The sequence below is a fragment of the Arvicola amphibius genome, chromosome 3 (assembly GCF_903992535.2).
Source record: "Arvicola amphibius chromosome 3, mArvAmp1.2, whole genome shotgun sequence".
Classification (NCBI taxonomy): Eukaryota; Metazoa; Chordata; class Mammalia; order Rodentia; family Cricetidae; genus Arvicola; species Arvicola amphibius.
Window position 1 is genome coordinate 12252899 of NC_052049.1, and position 22361 is coordinate 12275259.

General features: G+C 43.6%; 1 protein-coding gene across 1 annotated transcript; it reads right to left on the bottom strand.

Annotated features, from left to right (window-relative positions):
• Positions 1-470: 470 nt before the first annotated feature.
• Positions 471-983, bottom strand: LOC119810698 (39S ribosomal protein L42, mitochondrial-like). Its single transcript, XM_038324305.1, has one exon. It carries the CDS (start codon positions 894-896, stop codon positions 471-473), a length of 426 nt encoding a protein of 141 aa, XP_038180233.1. The 5' UTR covers positions 897-983.
• Between the last annotated feature and the right edge of the window lie 21378 nt (positions 984-22361).

The window sequence follows — 22361 nt, forward strand, 5'->3', positions numbered from 1 at the left end:
AAGACAATGAGAGCTTCAGGGCCTGCTCCGGTGTTAACATTTTTCTGAATTATTACTGAGTTTGCTCTAGACAGCTGGTGGAAGCAGAGGAAGCAGAAGAGTAAATTGGAACTATGGTGGGTTTTTACAATCCTGGGTGGATTTCTTAAATTATGCCTCATTCTTTCTGATTTCAATATGCCAAGGATCGATTTCTTTTTTTATTTTATCAGTGTTAGATGCCTGATTTGACTTCTTGGGGATCACATTTGGAGACAGACTGCTCTGGGCTCCCTTCTGAAGGACCAGCTCTGTTTGCTCTGGAGGGAAGTTGGCCTCATCCTCACGTTCACTCTTTTTTTTTTTTAAATATGAAAGGTACTTTTATTATTTTCTTACATAACATCTTAATGAATACACCAGGTGCGTTTTCTCAGCTGGCAAATAAGACACACAGCAAAACTTCCTTATGCCTGGGAAGTCAAGAGCCGTCACCTGTCTCTGGGAGAATTCGGTTTCTTACGACGTCTGTGATACTGTCCGTGCGGGTACCAGCGGTGCTTCGTGGTTAAGAACACCTTGCTGAGTTGTTCTATCATGGGGCCTTGCTCAAGCCGCTCGCTTTTGATTTCTAATTTGGTTTTCAGCACTTGTTCATGTGTTTCTTCATTATTACACAAAATGTCTGGTTGAGGGATAGGTTTTGTGTGTTCGTACGGGATGTCCACAGAAGGGTGGTAGCACACTATTGTCCGGCCATCGGTTGTCAAAGCGAGCTCTACCTTGCAGTTGTAGTCATCTGGAAGAGGGGAGTAGGTAGACTTTCGACAAGCACTAGACAAGGCTCCATTTTGGATTGGCAATAAATGTTTCCAGATAGTCCTGCTTGACGTCACCCATTTCACTACTGCGGCCATGATCTTTATGAGGTGACGTGAACAAAGATATTGTGAGGAGAAACCGCTTCTCACATCTGTTTCTAGGCACACAGATTTTCATTCCGCGGGCCCGCCATCCTCACGTTCACTCTTGAGTCCTGAGAAAGCCACAGAGAACAGGAACTTCTAGTTAGGAGCCTGGGCAAGCTTGTTGCTAGCCTGTCTGCTGTTGTGGGATAATGTCTTGTTCTCAGCACCTCTAATTGTTGGGTCTGTCCTCAGGACTACCATGTTTGTCACCTCATTGGTCTGCCTAGCCTGAGAGTCTCCTCATGTGTGGAGAGCTTTTGGTGATTGCTAACTGACCTTGCCTTTGGCTGCACGTCATCCCGTCTCATTTCAGTGTGTTGTCACCGTGGCTAATTGATGTCCCTTCTCACGTGGTGCGGCTTCATGCTTTTGACGGTGGGCGCTCTTTCATTCCATGCTCTCTTTCATTCATATGTTCTCCTAAAAATTATCATTATTTTTAAAATTACAGAGATCATGCAATGTTAGTACCACTTGGCCTTTGTCTTCCCTTCAGAATCAGCCCTTATATTGCTTCCTACAGCAAACACACTTCAACTATCTCTGTTCTTTATATTCGAGGTGTGAAAACCCAATGTAAGACCAATATCCTGCTTCCCATTGTGTGTGGAAGTTTTGTTCACACTTCCCAAATGTGAAAAAAATTTCTTTTTTACTAGGGTGATTTGGAGAGAAAGGTAGGTAGGGGGCAACAGTGTCTCATTGACATGTTCCTGTGTTTGTGGGCGTGAGGGATGGCAGAACTTTCCAGACAATATCTTCAGGTTGAATTGCTTTATTGAATGGGGTCTGGTTATGTCTGCTTTTCATACAGGTGTTTTTATATGACTTCAAAACTTTGTAAGAAAACAGGACTTGAGGATCTGAGGTGAACAGCAAGCTCGGGAAGAAAGAAAAGAAGAAGAAAGAAGCGGGCTGCAGAGACTCAGTGGTCAATAGCACTTTCTGTTCTTGCAAAGGCCTGCATTTGGTTCCCAGCACATCTGGGAGCTCACAACAGTCACAAGTCTGGTTCCAGGAGGATCTGTTGCCCTCTTCTGACTTCCCCAGCGCCCTGCACTCTGCATGTCACCCCATCTACACAAATACATGGAATGTGAAAATAAAATTAAAAGACATTGAAAGGAAAAAGGGAGGAGAAGAAGTGAAAGGGAGGTAGAGAGGAGGTAGAGGGAAGGTAGAGAGAAAGGGAAATGTGAGGTTTGAAAGCAGAGAAATAAAAGAGATGTCTAGGAACGATATAGGGACAGATGTGAAGTGCACAGATCACTGGCATCGAAAGTCGCTTTGGGTTAGTCTTGTTTTTGTGTTAACAGAGAGGAAATGGGTTGGTATCTAGCTACCAGACTCTCTACCTGTGTACTCCAGGTCCACACCGGCTGTGTGCAGGGCTCAGGGCTCCAGGTCTACACTGGCTGTGTGCAGGGCTCCACAGTGCTTTGTTATAACCCTATTATTTCTTCAAGTGAGAATATTTTATTGGTTTTCTTCCCTTATCTAGTGTTAATACATTCTGGTAGGGTCAACTGTATTGTAACTTTAAATATTTACCTTGCAAGTCAGTGATTAAGGCTGAAACCGGGATCAGAGGAACTCCTGGTTTCAGCATTTCCAGAACTATCAGGGGGAAATGATATTAATTTAGTCGACTTCTGGGATACTTCTAGCATTTTCCATTTTTCTCAACCTAAGTGCCCAGTACTCTACTTACTGATATAGAGATGAACTGCCCTCTGTGACCACTTGTAGCTTTGATGTGAACACGCTCGCAGTGTGGCTGTGCACGGGACACTGCTCTAACTAGTCAGAATCTGTCACTGAGTCCAGCCTGTAAGATACATTCCTCAAGGACATCGTGGGGACACAGAAAGATTAAAATAAAACAGCCCAAGATCTCTCTCTCTCTCTCTCTCTCTCTCTCTCTCTCTCTCTCTCTCTCTCTCTCTCTCTCCTTCCCCTCCCTCCTCCCTCCCTCCCTCCCTCGCTCCCTCCCCCCCTCCCTCCCTCCCGCCCCCCTCGCACCCCCTCTCGGTCTCTTTGTCTTTCATGCATGCATGTGTGTGTGCTCATGTGTGCGCACACATTTTAAGAAAGCAAGCATTAGAGGCTGAAGTTGGAGGAGTCATTACTAAAAGACAGATCTTACCTTTGCTTTCCCCAAAGCCGAGTGAACTGAGATTCAGCTGAGCTGAGACCAGAGGCCTCAAAATCAGGTCTATGTGATGCTTTAGCTACACAGGGAGAAAACACTGGGTTCTCTAGCCCAAGTCAAAGGCAATGAGAATGGAGAGAAGATGGACTTCAAGACTGATAAGAAGCCCGAGCTCATAGATTTAGTGAAGACTGAAGTTAGGAATTCAGGCCTAGGACTCTGGGTTAGGAATGAGAAGAGCGTGGCCTGCCCCACCCTCATTGTTAAATGTCATGACACCCTTTTCTATGGCCATATGTCCTCAATACTTAAAGAGTGGCTTTAACACATGCAGGCATAAGGCTGGTGACTTGTGTTGTGTACCCATGAACCGAGGAGCTGGGTGTATATTGTGGGTGGTGTTGGTGCCTCACTCATCTCCTCCTTGTATGAGGGTGTTTGTCTCCAAATGTTGAAGCCCTAAAAAGTGACTCACACCAGTTGACTGGTGACGACTCTTGACTCTGAGGAGCTACTCTTTCTGAACATATCTTATAGATATTGGAGTCAGTCTCCCTCCACTCTCCTCACTCTGGTGGCAGCCTGTGAATTAACGGAGTTAGACAGACTAAGCCTCCTTATCACTAGGTGTCTTGATGACAGCACAGAGGCCCTTCGTGCACACTCTGAAGGTGGAGATCTGCCTTCCCTGGAGTTCACCTCCTACCGTCTTCTTCCTCACCCCGTCCTCTCCATTTCTCAGTCTCTAATATAGGATGCATGCTTTTCCTCAATTCAGAAGTTGAAGCCCTGACCCCCAGTACTCCAAGGGTGGTTGTTTTGAGAGCAGACAAGACTTCATAAGGCTGCTAGCCTCATCCAACCTGCAAGGAGAGAAGCCAGGGTGTGAGAGACATAGAACATGTGCAGGGGGATGGCTGTCTACTTGCCAAGGAGAGAGATCTCGGGAAAAACCACCGTAGGAGCACAGAAGCCTCCGTTGCTGTGGGGACAGATTCCTGGTGCGCAGACACCAGCCACTGGAGCTGGCGTGCTGGAAACTGGTCACTGTTCTCACGGCTGTCTTGAAGCCTTGATAGATACGCTACAGAACAGAACCCTGGACTCAGACAGTCAGGCCAAAGAAATTATGCGTGCTGTATTTCCAACACACCAGCCTTTTGTTGATCGTTTTATTAACTTTTTTGTCTAAAGCCAAGAGACTCTGAAGACAGTCTCTTTAGCGACTTGCTCCAATGGGGCGTAGCTCTGAGGGTCTTATGTACAACCAGCAGCGAGGCATGTAAATTTTACGTAAGATACCTAAGTACATAGCTTCATCTGGCTACAGTGCTTTCCTTTGAACAGCTTTTCAGCTTTCTACATTTCCCCCAGGACTTATTTATTTATTTTATTTATTTATTTATGTGCATGTGTGTGTCTATGTGAATATAAGTTCTGTGAGTGTGGGTGTCCAAAGAGGCCAAAGGTCATCAGATGAATGTTCTATGTTGTGAGCAGTCACTCAGAACTGAATCCCGGTCCTCTGCAAGAGTAGCAAGTGCTCTTAACCATTGGGCTGCCTCTCCCACCAAGCATTCTGCGTTAAAGACATTTAAACTAAAAGATGCTCCACTGTACACGTAAGTTATTTCTGACTGAAATCAGAAATTCAGACACAATAGAACTAATTTTGGTCTGTGCTGTGGGGACAATGATCTTTTATCCTGTCACTTGTATTATTTTTAATAAAATGCTGATTGGCCAGTAGCTAGGCAGAAAGTCTAGGTGGGGCAACCAGGCAGGAAGTAGAGGCGGGCCAATGAGAACAGGAGAATTCTGGAAGAGGAGAGAGGCAGTCTGCAGTGGTCATCCAGACACAGAGGAAGTAAAATGTGGCTGCCTCGCTGAAAAAGGTACCAAGCTACATGACTAACACAGGCAAGAATTATGGGCTAATATAAGTTATAAGAGTTAATAAGAAGCCTGAGCTAATAGGCCTATCAGTTTATGATCAATGTAGACCTCTGTGTGATTCTTTGAGACTGAACAGCTGTGGTACTGGTGAGACAGAAAACTCAGCCAACAGGTCTGTTAGAACAAAATATCTTGTTTTATTCCTCGATGTCAATGCCTTCTTCACAGTGGCATTTTATGTGGGTTAGAAACATACAGGCCTCCAGGTGGTGGTGGCACATGCCTTTAATCCCAGCACTTCTGAGGCAGAGACAGGTGGATTTCTGTGAGTTTGAGGCCAGCCTCATCTTCAGAGTGAGTTCTAGGACAGTCGGAGCTATACAGAGAAACAAACAAACAAACAAAAAATCCCTAAAACAACAATCCCTCCCAAAAACCAAACATAAAACACACACACACGCATACACACACATGCATGCGCACACGCATACACACACACACACACACACACACACACACACACACACACACACACAGGTTTGGAAATGGAGAGCCCAGGCTTCAGTTCTGGTTCAATCAGCTGTGTGATTTAAGACTCTTTACTACACTCAGCTTCAAGCTTATTTTTACCCACACACAAACTAAAATAAAACAAAACAGAAGTCAAAAAGCTTCGTAAGCTCTGTCTCCCTTTCAGGTGAAGACTGTTGTGAGAAACCTGCAGACTCCAGGTGAAGGCGATTCTCAGCACTGGAGTGCTCCAGTCAGAAGTCAGCTGTCTTTGCAGTTTGCATATGTGTCAACTCCACCTCATCCCTACAAACACAGTTTGCATATGTGTCAACCCCACCTCACCCCTGCAGACAGTTTGCGTATGTGTCTACCCTCACCCCACCCCTGCAGACACAGTTTGCATACGTGTCTACCCTCACCCCACCCCTGCAGACACCGTCTCATTTTGTGAACTTCAGCTCCCGTTACTGGTCTGTCTCCAATTCCCCCAGCAGGCTCTACGTGACAAATAAACCTCTCCAAACAGATCTGGAGCCTGGCTCACAGAATTTATTGAAAACCCAATCAGAGCCTCTGCTGTTTCTGATACACTAATGGGAAAGTTTTGGCCAAAAAGGAGTCGATTTCAGCTCTGTCCTGTCTCAAGGTATCGAGCGTTCATCCACCCTTGAAACTTTTGTCCTCTCAAAGCTATAGCCCTTAACCTTAAGAACGAGTGGGAGACTGTATGTGATTGTGTGTTGGGAAATGTAGGTGTTGATTTTATGAGCTCGGGACTCTGGTTAGTCTGTTTTCAAAGGTCTGGCAAACTAGCCGAAGCACGTAGTTTGTCTTTGAAAACCTCTGCTAACGGCACACTGACTAATGCACCACGAAATGCCAGAAATACTGCGGGAAGCAGTCTTCCGCCTTTGTCTGGCAGAGCTACTTCCTTTCCCGTTTAAGAGCTGCCCAACAGCTCCCATCAAAGCAGCTTAAAAAGATGTGGAACTGTGGATTTGATGAAAAAGGTATATGAATGCTTCCAGTCCAGAGGTCCTGGAGAAAGCAGACAGGGTTTTATTTTATTTTATTTTTTTTTAAGGAGGGACACTTTGCCAGAGATCAATAATTCCTGGAAGTGAAACCTCTTGAAGTTTTTTCTGTTCTTGCTGTATTGAACTGTGCCTTGGCGTGTAGTAGACTGTGAATAAATAATGGGGAGAGTAGTGAGCTGTGGCTCTGAGCTCAAGTCAGCCAGCAGAGCTCTGTTAATCCTGCGTCTTAGAAATGGCAGGGGCTTGTCTCCCCAGCAAAGACTATGGGCCCCAAAAGGATGTAGCTATGTGGGTCTTGCTTAAAACCAGCACCTATACTTAGGTGATAACAGATTTTTGTTGAATGAATGAATATATAAGTGAATGAATGAATTCAGATGATCTAGGAGTATCTTTGTTTGTTTGTTTTTTGTTTTTCGAGACAGGGATTCTCGGTGTAGCTTTGGAGCCTATCCTGGCACTAGTTCTGTAGACCAGGCTGGCTTCCAACTCACAGAGATTCACCTGCCTCTGCCTCCCAAGTGCTGGGATTAAAGGCCTGTGCCATCACACCTGGGTAGGAGTATCTTCTTATGTAAGTATAGATGAAGAAGGAAGCATGCTCGCTGTATGTATGAAAAGAACACAATCTTGTTTTAAAGAAATTTATAAGTTTCCTGGGAGAAGAAACACATTCAGATAATCCATCCTCCATTCTGCTAAAGGATCTTGATGTCCGATGCCATTTACCTTTTGCCTCTCAGAAGTAGCTGGGTTCTCAGAACTGTAGTGTGCCTCCTTCTTAGGGATGGGTATTGATCGCTAAGGATCACAAGGGAACTTTACGGAGTGGTGCACAGCTTTAAACCTTGTTTTGGGTGGTGGTTGAAGATTATCAAACCTTCCTGAGTGACAGAGCCCGGTATATTTCATGATCTTTAGCTGGGCCTTGATTGTTGGACAACACCTATTTTATTTCAACATCACTGCTTCCTTTTAATCTCGATTGAGCCTGACCCAGTCTCAGTGCCTTGTGAGCTCTACACACCAGTACTGACACAGGATTCGGTCAGTAAATAAACTCAACTCTACTGTTGAGTTACCTGAGTGGGGAAAATAAATATTATTGCTCCATTAAAAAAATTAGACTTACACTTGGCTTGCAGTTCTGGACTTTGCCAGGAATCTGAGGCACAGATCACCTGACTGAAGGCCACAGTCATCCAGCAGTGGGACTCTAGAGATCACTGAGCCCCCGTCTGCTTCCTGTATGTATGACAAGCTTTCCCCAGCACATGGACTCAACTTCCAACCCTTGATCCCTCACGCATTGCCTGAATAAACTCTGACTCGTTACTGTGTTCTGTAGGTCCCCTATAAAATGGTGCAGTACTGGCCTGTGGCGAAGACTACATAAAATAACCTGTACAAATCCTTTTTATTCCTAATCTTCCATACCTCCTTTTCATGTTTAAGCTCTTGGCATGGGTATTCATGAGTGCATTAGGTAATGGACCAGCTTTTTAAATACGCATTTCTCTTTGTGAGAATTAATAACCCTATTTAAGCGAAGTTTCACAATTCCCTGAAATTCCTTTTTGACATTCTCAGGAAACTTTGGATCTAGCAAGAAGGAAAACTGTAGAAAAATGACAAACTACAAGGATACCACAAAGAAATAAGATGATTTTTTTTAAAAAAGAAAATATATGTATGACAAGGGACAAAACTTTCAACTTCTAGTAGATTTTCCATCATAGCAGGAAAATCCTTCCATTTTGATGTGGCTACTTAAGAATCTCTCAAAATAAAAAAGATTATAATTTTGCAATGTTATTCTGTGAAATTCTGTGAAAAAAACAATTACTTTCAATAGGTGTCACATTACCTATTGGGGAAAATTTTGATAACCCCAATATGAGCCTCTTGTCTGGTTCATCAGATAACCTTGAAGGAATTATACTACTGAGAATTTTATATTTACAGAGGTCAAATGAGGGGTCCACTTGAACTAAGGAGGTATTTATAATGGTGCCTCGTCCCTTCAGAAGCCCCCTTTCTTTGGCTGTGCTCTATTATGTGTCCATCAGCCCATGGATTGTAACCTGGGCAACAGTTCCCAAGAGGACTAGCCAGGCAAGCTTAGGCAACAATGATAGAGAAAAAGAGGAGCCCAACTCATGTGCAAACCAAATAGAAGGTTTTGTAGACATTATGGAGGAAAAACAAGCAGTCCAGAATAGAGTGATGGATGTATCCAGTGCCCTGGCTTCCATCTTGTTTGCCCTAGGACTTGCCAAGAAGCAATCAGAATAGAAGTTAAGCTCTATGTGGATGCTTTCCCTGTACATCCACCGGTAGGGTGGCAGCTGCCAATCTGTCCTCCGCCCCCGCACTATGATCTACTTCATGCATTAGTTGAGGCTGATGAAGGCCTCCGCATTCCCACAGTATGTGGTTCCATGTATGCTGGTTTTCAAGTCAGCAGACACTCAAGAGGCGCTGAGAAAGAGCTCTCTGCACACAGGGCCACACAAAACACACACATGCAGCAGATCCCCACTGAAGTCGAGCCAAGCAGGGAAACAGACCCTGACATTTCTCACTTAGGCGGGACTGAACTTGACGAGATGCTTGAGGGTTTCCTTGGAAATATCGGACATCAGAACTTTGTTCTTTCTGAGCCCATCTCTCAGGCTCTGTGCCTCAAAAGTCAGGCAGTTACGTTGAAAACGTGACATCCTCCAGATGTAGGTTGAGGCTCTCTATTTAGTGTTGAGCATAGACTAATCAGGGAGAACATCGATAAAGCACTCTGCATTTTCATCAAGACCTGATACTTGCTGGGCTGTCCACAGCACAAACTGATGATCTTGAGGAGTTATTATCCAGACACCTTTTATATATTCGTCATATGTCACAGCAGTAGAGAAATAGTCTTTGACAAGGAGCATAGATCAGAGTCACATGATACCAGATTAGGGCCTCAGAGCCCGGGTTCTCGTGTCTCAATCTCAGGTCTTTGTACAGACCCCTGCTTTTGCTTTTAGCAGCTGTGCATTTTAACATAATCAGGCTTCCTTCTGGCCACTCCCAAGACCATCTGAATGCACAAGTTAACTTATCTCCCCTCTCCCCCAGAAGGTGAGGGTGGAGTTTGAAGGGAACCTGAAACTGTCCCTGCCCATCCCTACCGGTCCTCGCGCTCCAGTTGGCTTCTCCTCGGTTTCCTCTTCTCCGAGAGGCCTATGCAGGTCATTTGTTACAGCTTTCTCACAAAACTGACTATAGGTCAAGGGCCTGTTGATTCGAGTTCCTTTCTAACAGTCTGATCTATTTTATTTAGACAGATTCTCTTGTGTTCCTGACTGATCTCCAGCTCACCATATAACCAAGGATGACCTTGAACCAGTGACCCTTCTTCGTCCATGGTGCCAGTGTTGAGTTACAGGCTGGCCCACCACACCTGATTCACTCAGGGCCGAGGATTAAACGCCTAGCTGAAAGGGAACCTCAGAGGCACGTCACCGGCAGGGCTTTGTCCATTGAACTGATTGGATTGTTGGTTGTACTTTATAGATTGCAACAATTATTTTCTTCTTTGAATGTTCTCTAACTATCATAAAAGACCAGTTTATTTATAGTTCATTATTTAGCAAAAACTTCCTATTTTTTAAAAAATTTTATTCTTCTCTCATACATTACCTCCCGACTGTCCTTTTCCCTCTCTCTCCTCCTCCCAACTCCTCTGTCCCTCAGATCAACTCCTCCTCCTTTCTTTTAAAAAGAAGAAAGGAGAGGAACAGGTCTCCTAGGGCTGTCCACAGAACAGGATACCAGACTAGGCACAAACACTCATATCAAGGCTGGACGAGACAACCAGGAGTAGGAGGAAAAGGAACCCACGTATAGGCAAAAAAATCAGAGACACCCCACACTCCCACAATTGGGAGTCCCAAAAGAGCACCAGGCTACACAGCCATAATGTATATATTCAGAGGACTTAGCTCAGACCCGTAGAGAGTTTGTGTTTGCCACAACTCAATTGTTTTCAACCAAACCCTCTTTCACTAAATCCATCAGGAAATGCTCGGTTTTAGCCAAGTTTGGCAACACAGATTTGTCAGTTTCTTTAATCTTCTTCTCTTATATATTTTTTTCTCTTCTTGAAACAGGGTTTCTCTGTGTATTCCTGGGCTGTCTTGAAATTCACTGTGTAGACCAGGCTGACCTCGCACTCACAGAGATCCGCCTGCCTCTGCCTCTCCAGTGCTGGGATTAAATGCATGCGCCACCACTGCCTGACCGTAACACACCATTTGTAATGCCAGCAAGTTGGGAAGAGTTGGGAAACTGAGGCAGAAGAATCAAGAGAATTTAAGGCCATCTTGTACCACACAATGAATTCAAGATTTCATAGGATCCTGTTTCAAAGCTATGAGAGAGAGAAAGAGAGAGAGAGAGAGAGAGAGAGAGAGAGAGAGAGAGAGAGAGAGAGAGAGAGAGAGAGGTAATATTGATGAATAAACAAAATTCAAGGTGATCTTGGTTTTATCTGTCCAAATTTTACAAAACTTCAGTAGACTTGAGAAAGGTCTGTTAAGTGGGGCAAGGAATCAGAAAGCTAATGGCGGCTTATGGCGGCTGTGGTGCTGTGCATAGCGTTCTTGGCTGTCATATATAATACAATCATAGAGGATTGGGACCTGGGCTTATGGATTGGCATGTGTGGAGATGGAGCCCTAGGCAGAATGGAGAACCCACAGGCAAAAGCTGAAAACCAAATCCCAGAAGTGTGCCAAAGGGTCTCCAACACTAGCACTTTCTTGTTAGCCTTCTAGAAATGACTTCCAAACATTTTTGTTTGTTTTTATATAGTATATATATATGTATATATATATATATATATATGTTCAAGCATGGCCTTGAACTTGTGATCCTCCTCTTTTACTTCTTAAATGTTGGGCACAGGTGTGCATCTCCATACCCAGTTTTCTATGTTACTGGTGATGGAACCCAGGGCTTCATAGACGCTAAGCAGCAAACTGATGCACCTCCAACTCCCAAACCTTCTTTCTTTTCTTAAAACTAGGTCACATCTCTGGAAGAGCATGAGTCTTTCTCCCCCAGGATGACAATAAAATGCACAGAAACCACTAAACAGAGATGGTGCGGGAGCAGAGGTAGACTAAAGAAAATTCATTCTGTAGCCTGACAGAATTACCTTAAATAATAAATAAGGAGCCAATGTCTGCAGAACTCTTACTGAACTGCATAATAGGAGGATCTATATATATTAATAGCAAAACTGACAGAAATAAAGATGATGCTTGGCTCTACTTCATCTACTGACTGGGAAAAAAAATTATGCACATGCTTTTAAAGGGTGCCTAGTTTCCATCGCGGACGATGCCAAACTTAAAAAGAAGAAATCAACTCTAAATTATAAATGAGAGTGTGACCAACCAATTTCACATTTTACAAACTGTATAGTCAGCCAAATATTAGTGATGGCAAGATACCCAGTGCTTGGTTTTCAATTCATTTTTTCTTCCTTGTAAAATGTAAACTTCAAAGATTGCACTGGTTTATTTCACCGAGACTAAAAGACGCCCTCTTGCGACCAGTTCAGATATTACAAACTGCGTTTCTCAGGTCCTTCGAGAAGCGAGTTTTCTCTAGGCTGACACTCGAGCTTTAATACTGATTTCTCATCAGTGTTTTACCATTTGGAAAATAAAAAAAAAACATACACAAAGTAATTTTTCAAAAGTGTCCTAAAAGGACTGACTACCTCAGAGAAGCGTAAGCTCTGTAAGCTGCAGTTTTACTGAAAGGCAACCAGCTGGCCCTATGTGTGTGTTTCTAACGTTCCCTTTCTGTGGGTTTTGAAATTACATGCTGTGTCATAACACAGCCAGTATGCTGCTTGGCTCCTAAAGGCTCCGGAACACACGCTGTGGACCCGAAAGCAGAGGAGTCCTGTAGCTGGAGCCATCTTTCTTTTCTACACTTTGGTGTTGATCCTAAATTCATAGACAGATGATGAGCCAATTTATCCTTCTCCTTTGCCTCCTGAGGATCCTCATCTTAGCTTGCTGTTGAAGTTGCTTCTTGTAGGGCCTGCCCCTTTTAGGCAACTCTTGCTTTTCCTAAAGGGTCTTTCTTTATGGGTACATTTTTTTCTTTTAACCTACCTAAGCTGTGCAATTGTTCTTTCTGTGTTATTGCTGAGGTATAGTTCATGGTATGGATTTTCTATTCACCCTCCTAAAGACATTTGGTTTGCTTCCAGTGATTGGATGTTAGGAATAACATGTGTTATGAACATTCTTATACAAAGTTTTTCCAAGCTAAAAAGGGCTATTGGAAGAGCTCATAGACCAAGTGTCTTAGTTAGGGTTTGTATTACTATGGAGAGGCACCATGACCATGGCAACTGTTATAAAGTAAAACATTTAATCAGGGTGGCTTACAGTTCAGAGTTTTTGTCCATTATCATTATGGTGGAACATGGTAGTGTTTAGGCAGACATGATGCTGGAGAAGGAACTGAGAGTTCTATATCTTGATCCATAGGCTACAGGAAGTGAAATGTCTCAGTGGGCATGGCTTGAATATATATGAGACCTCAAAACCTGCCCTCAGAGTGTCACACTTCCTTCAACAAAGCCACACCTACTCCAATAAGATCACACCTCCTAATAATACCACTCCCTATGGGAATCATTTTCTTTTAAAACATCACCCCAAATACTGCTTTGTTTTTGAAAAAAGGAGAATGAACTCAATTTCTTCAGATCAAAACCATATTACTTAATCACACACAAGTTCCTTTAGGAGATTTTTATGGCTATGCCTTCTTGCCATTTGTCTTTCTGGCTCTGACAGTTTATAATAGCAGTAATTATTATTTACTGCTTGGATTAAGTCTTCATAAATGGAACAGTGACATCCAAACTTTGTCCTTGCCATTGTCCCCATTCCCAAAAGGCACCTTAGAGTCAATGGTTTTCGAATAGTTTAGGTGCGTTCTGTCGTGGGAGCTGCTGACCACGTGCAGAGGACGAGCCTGTAAAACTTGGGCATGTGTTATCCCTGTAACATGCATACCAAGATGGATGTTCTACTATTAAAAAGGATGTAATGACAAAAATGGTGTAAAATATGTCAGTATCTTTTTCTGTTGGTTGTACATGACAATAACGATAATTTTTGCATACATTATATAAAATAAAATATATTACTAAAATTATTATTGGGAGGAGCATCAAGTTATCTCTGTAGGGAAAATCAGTTGCTGCCGCACTTGGTTACTTAAGTTTGATTTCAAGGCCCCACATGGTAGAAGGAGAGAACTAACTCCTGCAAGCTGTCCCATGGCCTCTACACTTATGCTGTCGCAGATACAAACCTCCCATTCATAACTTTTAACAAAAAAAACCATAAATTGCTATGCCTTGCATAAGCTGAGCACCCATATGCCACTGAAATATATTCCAGTCCTGGTAAAATGAACTTATAGCCACTTCTCTTTTACTCTTTATACCCTGACTAACAGAAGACACAAAATTAGTGAAGTACTTCCAATTGTTGCTATGCTATGGTGATGTCCATTAAGGAAACAGAAGTCAGGGTGGCCGTGCTGCTTTCGTGGCCTCATTCTGTAGCCCTGTGGAGGGCTGAGGTGACCTACTGAAGCTGGTGTTTACTCCACACACTCCTGTCTGGTTCTACGCCACTGCCACCATCTTAGTCTGTTTTATGCTGTCAAAACAAAATACCCAAGAGTGAGTGTTTTACCAAGGACAAAATTTATCCTCTCAGTTTTGCCATTTACAAAGTCTAAAATCAAGGGGCCAGCAAATTAGGCCCTGTTTTCTCGCATCTAAGGTGATTGCCTGCTTGTGACATCCCCAGAAGGAAAATAGGCGTGTCTCCTATGGCGGGAGAGCACAGGTGAAGAAATGCGCTCCCACAAACCCTCTTTTGAGTAGCATTGCTCCATCACAGAACAGGCTAGAAAGGACTCTGTTGGCATAACGCAAACAGCTCCATTAGGCCCCCATTTCAAGGCCATTGCACGGGGGACTAACGTGTCCTTTCAACAGGTCCTTTGGACAGGGCAAAGACACACAAAAAACTACAGAAGCAGCCATGACTTGGTGTTGAACTTGTGGAGCCAGGGAGAGATTCCAGGCCTTCTCTGAATGGAATGATGCAGACGCTGTTGGGTAATGGGGGTCCATTTCCAGGAGTCAGGAGTGCTTGACATTGTGTCTCTTGGATGTCTTTGTTGACTGAAACCCTCTAGGACTGACTCCCTCCCTCCCTTCCTCCTTCTCTGTCTCCCTCTCTCCCTTCCTCCCTCCCTCCCTTCCTCCTTCTCTCTCTCCCTCCTCTTTTCTTTAGAATGGATATGCTTCAACTATCTTCTGCATACTTTTCCCCCAGATCCTTTGTCAGTCATGAAAGCATCCCTAGAAGTTGTGCTTTTAAAACCATTTCAAAATGTGTATTATGTGTTATAGCCATCACTAATAACCATCACTAATGGTGGCTAATATAATCAGTATTGTCCTAAATGCTATCCCAAGAAAGCCATCATTTAATTTTTTCAGCAACCCAATGAGATAACTATCCAGAGATGAGTACTTGGCTTGCTAAATGCTATGTCATGGATGACACCATCCAACCCTTGCAGCAGCCCAGTGAAATTCATATTAACAGGGAAGTTCTATATAATGCCCAAAATGTCCAGGCAGAATAGGTACAAGGAAGAATTATAGTCTTTGACATCCAGCTCTTGAATTCTTGCTATTGAGCCATAATTCTGCTTGCTGCTTCGGTGTGTGGCACCTCTGTTCACACTGGCAGTTTATTCAAAGATTTAGTATCTATATTCTATTCTAAAACTCGCCTCTGTAAATCCCAAAAAAGTAGAACCATTTACAAACCCTTAAATGCGTGCCTGGGGACCATGGGTTTTCCTTCTATTCAAGCCAGGGTGTATCCGTCCCAGACGAGGATGTTTGTGTCTACATCCTCCAGGACAATAGCAGAGCAGCTGCTACCTGATTCCTAAATCTGAAAGCTTCTTCAGGCTTACAGAATGGACATGATAACTGAACGCAAATTGTGCGTGTGTGCGTGTGCGTGTGCGTGTGTGTCTGTGTGTGTGCACCCATGCGTGTGAATAGTTGACATTCATGACCCACAATCAGTGCAAAAGTCTTGGTACCTTAGCTACATTCTGGGTTGATTATTAGATATAGGCAGCCGAATTGCCACTGCAGGGGACATTTTCCGTATGGCTCCATATACATTTTTCGGTTATACCCTTTTTGGCACATGCTCAACTTAGCCCTCATAGAATGAAAGCAGCCATGTACTGTATGTGATAGAACGGGCATGGAGATGTTCCAGTAAATCTTAGTGATCTACAGTTAGAGTATTCCTGTTCTAGAACCACACCTTTCTTCTACAGTTAGAGAAAGAGGACTTTAACCGAGAGAGCAAGCTCAAGAATGAAGTTTAGACTTCCATACTCTTAGAATTTCCCTTTGCTATATTCTGCCAATTCTTATTCAGTTTCCTTCTCTTACATCTTCTAAAAATGATAAAAATCCCAAACCCCCAGAAAGTTGTAAAGAGCACTGGGCGGCGGTGGTGCGCACCTTTGATCCCAACATTGGGGAGGCAGAGGCTGGCAGATCTCTCGGAGTTTGAGGTAAGTCTCGTCCACAGATTGAGTTCTAGGTTACATGGTGAGACCCTGTGTCTAAAATCACATACACATGAGAGAGAGAGAGAGAGAGAGAGAGAGAGAGAGAGAGAGAGAGAGAGAGAGAGAGAGAGACAGAGAGAGACAGAGACAGAGAGAGACAGAGACAGAGACAGAGAGACAGAGAGAGAGAGAGAATTACTAAACATAAGGAAAAGTCCAATAATACCGAGTCTTTCGGTGGATGCCCCACTTCTTACCCCCTTCCTCAAGTGAGTCTCCTTCCGACTTTGCCATCCACCATGCCTTTGTTAATCTTCATTGTTTATGATGTGTGTGCATATCTCCTGAGACAGTGAGTGATGCCATTTCATCTGTTTTAAAATGTGAAAATTACACTGTATCATGCCCCCTTCGTAATTCTCTTACAATGGAAAATCAAAGCAAAAATAAAATAATATTTTCTAGTTGAAAGAAGTGAAGACTTAAATTATGATTAACAAGGAGGTAGACAAGGAACAAAAAATGATCCATTTTCACCTTATATTGTGGGTTAGGAAGGGATTATTTATGAAAACTACTCTACTATACTACAGTATACTATAAGAGGGTTAGATTAGATCATGAGGGTGGAGTTTTCATAGCAGGAGTCACGCCAGTATTAGAGGAGACTGAGGAGAACTGAGTTCTCCTTTCTCTGTTCCTGGCCATGTGAAGAAACTACAAGAAAACCAGGCTCCCATTTACACATCAAATAAAGCACCCTGGCGAGACTTCATATCTATCAGTCCACAGAACTGAGAGACAGAAATGTCTGCTTTGATACCGTCTAGCTTCTGGTACTTTAGTTACAGTGGCTAGGGCTGACGAAGGCAGGTGCTGTTAACAGCAATCCACAGAGACTGAGAAGTCAACGTGGCGTTCAAGAGTGAACCTAGAGGCCCAGCATCAATCCCACGGCAAGTGAGGTCACCACTCACACAGAGGCACGGGCCGGGCAAGTTCCCACAGTTCTCCAAGTGAGCTCTTCACTGTAAAGTGCAGAAAATGGAAGACCAACCAACCAAGTGAGGCGGTTGTGAGTTGTGCACACCGAGCAACAAAGCTAGACCCTGCTGTTAGCCCTGCTGATGTTTAGATTGTTCCAACGTGTAAAACTCACTGACACAGTGACTTTCATGGGCGGACTGTTAGCCAAGTGAGCATTCTTCAGAGACATGGTTCTGTGGGCATAATCAAAAAGAAAACCCAGCTTGAGCCTGAGAAGCCTGCATTGTCAAAGGGACTCGTTTCTTCCTGTATTTGTCTGACAAGTGTGACACTTAGCAGAAACGTCACCAGTAAATACATTTTTTTTTTTGGGGGGGAGGTCTATTTCTGCTGTTAAATTGAGGCGGAGAAGCCAGAGAAACAACAGGTGCTTGAAAGGATGGCAGTTTCATGATAAAAGTGTCCGGGTTGGGAGATACTATCTGAGAGGAAAGCAGGCTCCGCGAGGTTTATGGAGCATCTTTAAGGAGATGAGAAGTCTGGTGTGGGCAGTGTATGCTAGGTTTTCATCAGTTTCATGGAAGATCAAATTAGTGGATGTGGGCTTGAATTACAGAGGAGGGATCTCACACTCAAATACGTTTTCAGTGCAGTAGCTACAAATGGTCCCAGGAGGTGGCCCAGGGAGGAACTGGTATCCAGAGGGAACAGTGAAAGCAAAATCATCCCATAAAGAGACTTTCCAAGATTGCTGGTGGGCCAGTAGGTTGGTTAGCCTTTAGATCTAATTTTAGGAAGAGAATGTAAGAAAGGCACAGGATTTTCTAGTTTTCGGTGTAATCGAAACCAACCAGCCTTTGTTGCGGATACCACATTTGCTTTTCCACTCCTTGAATCAAGGATCTTCTCCCTGCTCTGACTCCTTGGCTCTACGACTGGCCTGAACTTCTGCTCCACTCCATCTGCCCTGGATACTGGAGACAGACAGGCCTGTCTTCCCTTCATTCTGTTTTGTCCCCTTGGGACTCATTCTCCTATGTCACTCAAGATGCCTGACTCCACCCTCTGTTCTCATATTAGCTAATGAAATTTGATTCTCCTTTCATAAGCATTCCTACTCATAAGACTTTGAAGCCAGGCAATGCCCCAGTTGAGTGTGTGTTCACCCGCGGTTCGTAACAGTGATTAGGCTTTTGCATTTTGTCCCCCATCCCACTTTCCCAAAAAGTGCATCTGCGGTGTATTTTCTGCCTATGAAAGTGTATGCACACAGCTTATCACTTTGGAAATATATATATATACATGGAAGTTTGTCCTGAAACTGTACCGCTTTTAAATATAGCATAGTATGGTATGATATGGGATGCATGAGGACTTCCCTAGCAACCATCCACCAGTTAAAACTGGTCCTTTTCTCTGTGTTATACAGCCTGTGAGCTAAGAATGGTATGTGGATTTTGAAACATTTGGAAACGCTTTTGACTTTAGGGCCAAATCCCCTAATTTCTGCTGCAAGCTAATAGCAGAAATTATGGGAAAGGCATAGAAAGAGATACAAGGGGGAATGCCCCATCTCACTTCTGGGAAGAAATTAATATGGCTAATGTGGGAATTCCTACTTAGGGGAATTATGCAATCCTCACACTAAGTATTGCATTTTGTAAGTGATTTTCTAAGCCTCATGTCTTGAGTATACGTGGATGGGCTTCTGGGGTGGTTTCAATGAGAATGCCCCCATAGGCTCATATGTTTGAATGCTTAGTCCTCGATTGGCCATTTTTTGCGGGGGGAGGGGGAGGTGGGTGGGTGGTGGATTAGGGGTGTGGCTTTGGGGGAAGACTTGTGTCACTGGGGGGTGGCCTTTGAGGTTTCAAATGTCCATACCTTTCCCAGTTACCGATTTCTCTCTACTTCACGGTTGTTATTTCAATACGTAAGCTCTCAGTCACTCCTCTGGGGCCAGGCCTGCCCGCTGCCATGCCCCTGGCTATGATCATGGACTGAAATGGTAAACCCCCAATAGACTATTTCTTCTGTAAGATGCCCTGGTCAAGGTGGCTCTTCACAACAATGGGAAACTCTTCCCATATTCTACACACTGTTACCTCCCACAAGCACCAGTGTCTAGCGATGATAACATTTCTCTTGAACTTAAGACACGTTCTCTAAAGAGCCATCGGGTTCCAGGTTCCAGGATGCAAAGAAAAGGTCCCCAGGCTGTCGGACTTGGCAGTTGAATGAATAAGTAGAAGGACATACTCTATAAGCTTGTTTTCTGCTATCGAAAGTGTAGGCCATGTGACCTAGCAATTGAATACTTGTGCATAAACCACGTGCATAGAGGAATATTCATGTAGTTCAAAGTGGACACAACTTACTCTCTTTTTCACTGATGAATGGAGAGCACAATGTGGTAAATACACTATAACTCAACTACAAAAATGGAGCAAGGCCATGATTATGCCTCCCTGCGGATGAGCTTTGAAAATACGTTAAGGAAAACAAAATAGAAATAGACGATTATGGATTATAATATTCCATTCAAACAAAACATCCAGAAGAGGTAAATCCACAGAGACAAGAAGCAAAGCAGTTGTCAGGGACCATGGGTAGGGCAATGCGGATGATGCTTAACTGGAATCAGGCTTCCTTTAGACATCTTAATGTTTTGGAGTAAGAGTTGGTGGTTGCCCACCATTGTAGATGTAGTAATGCCTTGAAACTATCAACTTTAACATGGTTAATTTTATGTTATACAAGTTTTAATTTAGGAGCAACCATAAAAGATGAGAAAAAGAGTGGGCCCAAGACATAAGCGAGTGTTTTCAACTCGTAGTTTCTATTAATATGTGCTTATAAGGGGCCTGGAAACTTCCAGGAGTGACACACTGCTTGGATTATCACATGCAATCACTGTGTTAACCTGCTGAAGACAACCCTATTGGTATTAGCAGCTTATAGATGGAGATGGCAAGGTTTAGAGACATCGGAAGAGGCGTCCTATCTCACACATCCTGAAAGAGGCCTGCTCAATCAGGCGTACTCTGAACTATGATCCCCAGCCCTGCTCATTCCTTAGCTTGAACTCTTGCTCTTTCACCTGTTGCTGTCTCCCGATGATTTTCTCCAGACATCCTCTCTTCTCAACCTGCCTTGTGCACCTGGACGTCAAAGACTGTAGGAAGGGTAGGCGTCTCTTTCTCCTGCTGGCCCCAGGCTTTCTGTTCATAGAGCAGTCTGAGTTCCGTGTCTTCAGTGGCAGCCATCTTGCCAGCCGCCTCTGCTCTTGCTTCGTTTGGGTGAGCTCTCCACTCCATCCTCACCTTCTCATAGTTGTCATAGAGGAGCTCCATGGGTCGGCTGTCTATTTACTTATTTATGGATTTATCTTCTACTTGCCATCCTTGCTGACTACTCACTGATAGCCACTGGCTATTTGTACCTCATTGAATTCCTCGTTTTTGTCTTCCTTTAATCTAACAATCTTCAAAATGATGTTCTATCCTCTGTGTCCTAAATTCTTTTCTTCTGCTGCTTTCTAAAGATTTTCCAGGCCTTTATTCAAGCCTGCACCCCAAGTTTCCCCATTCAAGTCTCTAAGAACCTCCCAGCCCTGATGACCTGATGCCATGGTTTATACTCAATTCTTCCTTCACCTCACCCATCAACAGCAAGTCACACCATGTTTCCTGGTGCATAAAATGCAGACAGTACCTGTCTTGTCTTCTTTCTTTCTCAACCTCTGTTGCCACTGACCTCCGTGACCTGTTAGGTTAAAAGTTCCCCCACTCCAGAGTATACCCTTGAATTTCTCCTCTTTCTTATCCCACTTTCTTACTGACGTCATTTTCAGGTATGATCTGAAAACTAAGAAATTGGCTTATCTCAATTCTAGCATCATGTTTTCAAGCAATGGTGAATTTGTTAATAGGTTTAAAGTCAAGCGCAATGTGTGTTTCAACCACAGCTTTTAAACATCTGAATGCTGCTTGTTTAAGAGCAACTTGATGCTTTGGCAGATTGCACAAATGATCACAAATTCTGTCTGTCCTGCAACCCTGCCTTTGTAATGTGGCAGTGAGGGTGAGAATTGAATTCATGGGTATTCAACCCTGTAGGGGACATCTGTATTACCTCCTCCCAGCCACCAAAGCTCAGGGGATGTTGCAAAATGGGGCAGAAAGGTAATAGCCAGAGAATGTGGAGGAGTTCAGCAAAGAGTTATCTTCTGGAAGTGAAATACTATCACATTCATCAACACTCAGCAGCTGCAGTAAGATTGAGCCAGTTGAAATTCATGCATAGGTGGTGATGGGGGTGTCCAGATTCCACTCCATACTGAGGCACCATGGGTAGCGGGTAGCACCTGGGAGAGAGAAAATTATTCTTTACTAAGGATATAGCCACTAGTATGTTTCCATGTTCTCTTGGATGGCCTCATACCCAAGCTCTATGGGCAGTGCTAATTGAATTTAGTAGGTTATCCCCCGAGCTAACAACAACAAAAGACAAGTTGGGAGGGAGATATATTGAGGGGGGTAAAGTAGAAACCGGAGAAAGGAAACGAGGGTGGAGATGATCATATTTCATATACACATATGAAATTCTCAAGAATAAAGATAAATTATAGCTGAAAAATTAAAGGTGTGGAGTGGGTGGGGGTGGGGTGGGGGAAAATGGGGGGAGCAGGAGGAGGGGAAGGAGAAGAAGTGGGACTGGTATGTAAAGTAAAATTGTTTTAAAAATAAAAAAGAATGCTAAAAAAGAAAAAAGATTGCTAAACCATAGATAGATAGATAGATAGATAGATGATAGATAGATAGATGATAGATAGATAGATAGATAGAAAGATAGAAAGATAGAAAGATAGATAGAGATAGTGTCTACTCTGGATCTCCTGGCAACGTGGGGTTTATATTAATACTGAGACTAGTGCTGAAGAGACTTTTCAATTTTTGAGATCCCTTTCTCTCTCTTTTTGCTCCTTCCCCACTTAGCTCTACTCACCTGGACATCTACAGGATGAGATGCCATGTGGAAGACAACTTTACTCGGTAGCCAGTTACCCACCAACAGTGTGAATGAACTGATGGGAACCAACAACACTGAGAAGTCTTCTACTGA

What these genes read in the sequence shown, in the direction of transcription:
- LOC119810698 (XM_038324305.1), bottom strand. Translation starts at nt 896, where the DNA reads ATGGCCGCAGTAGTGAAATGGGTGACGTCAAGCAGGACTATCTGGAAA.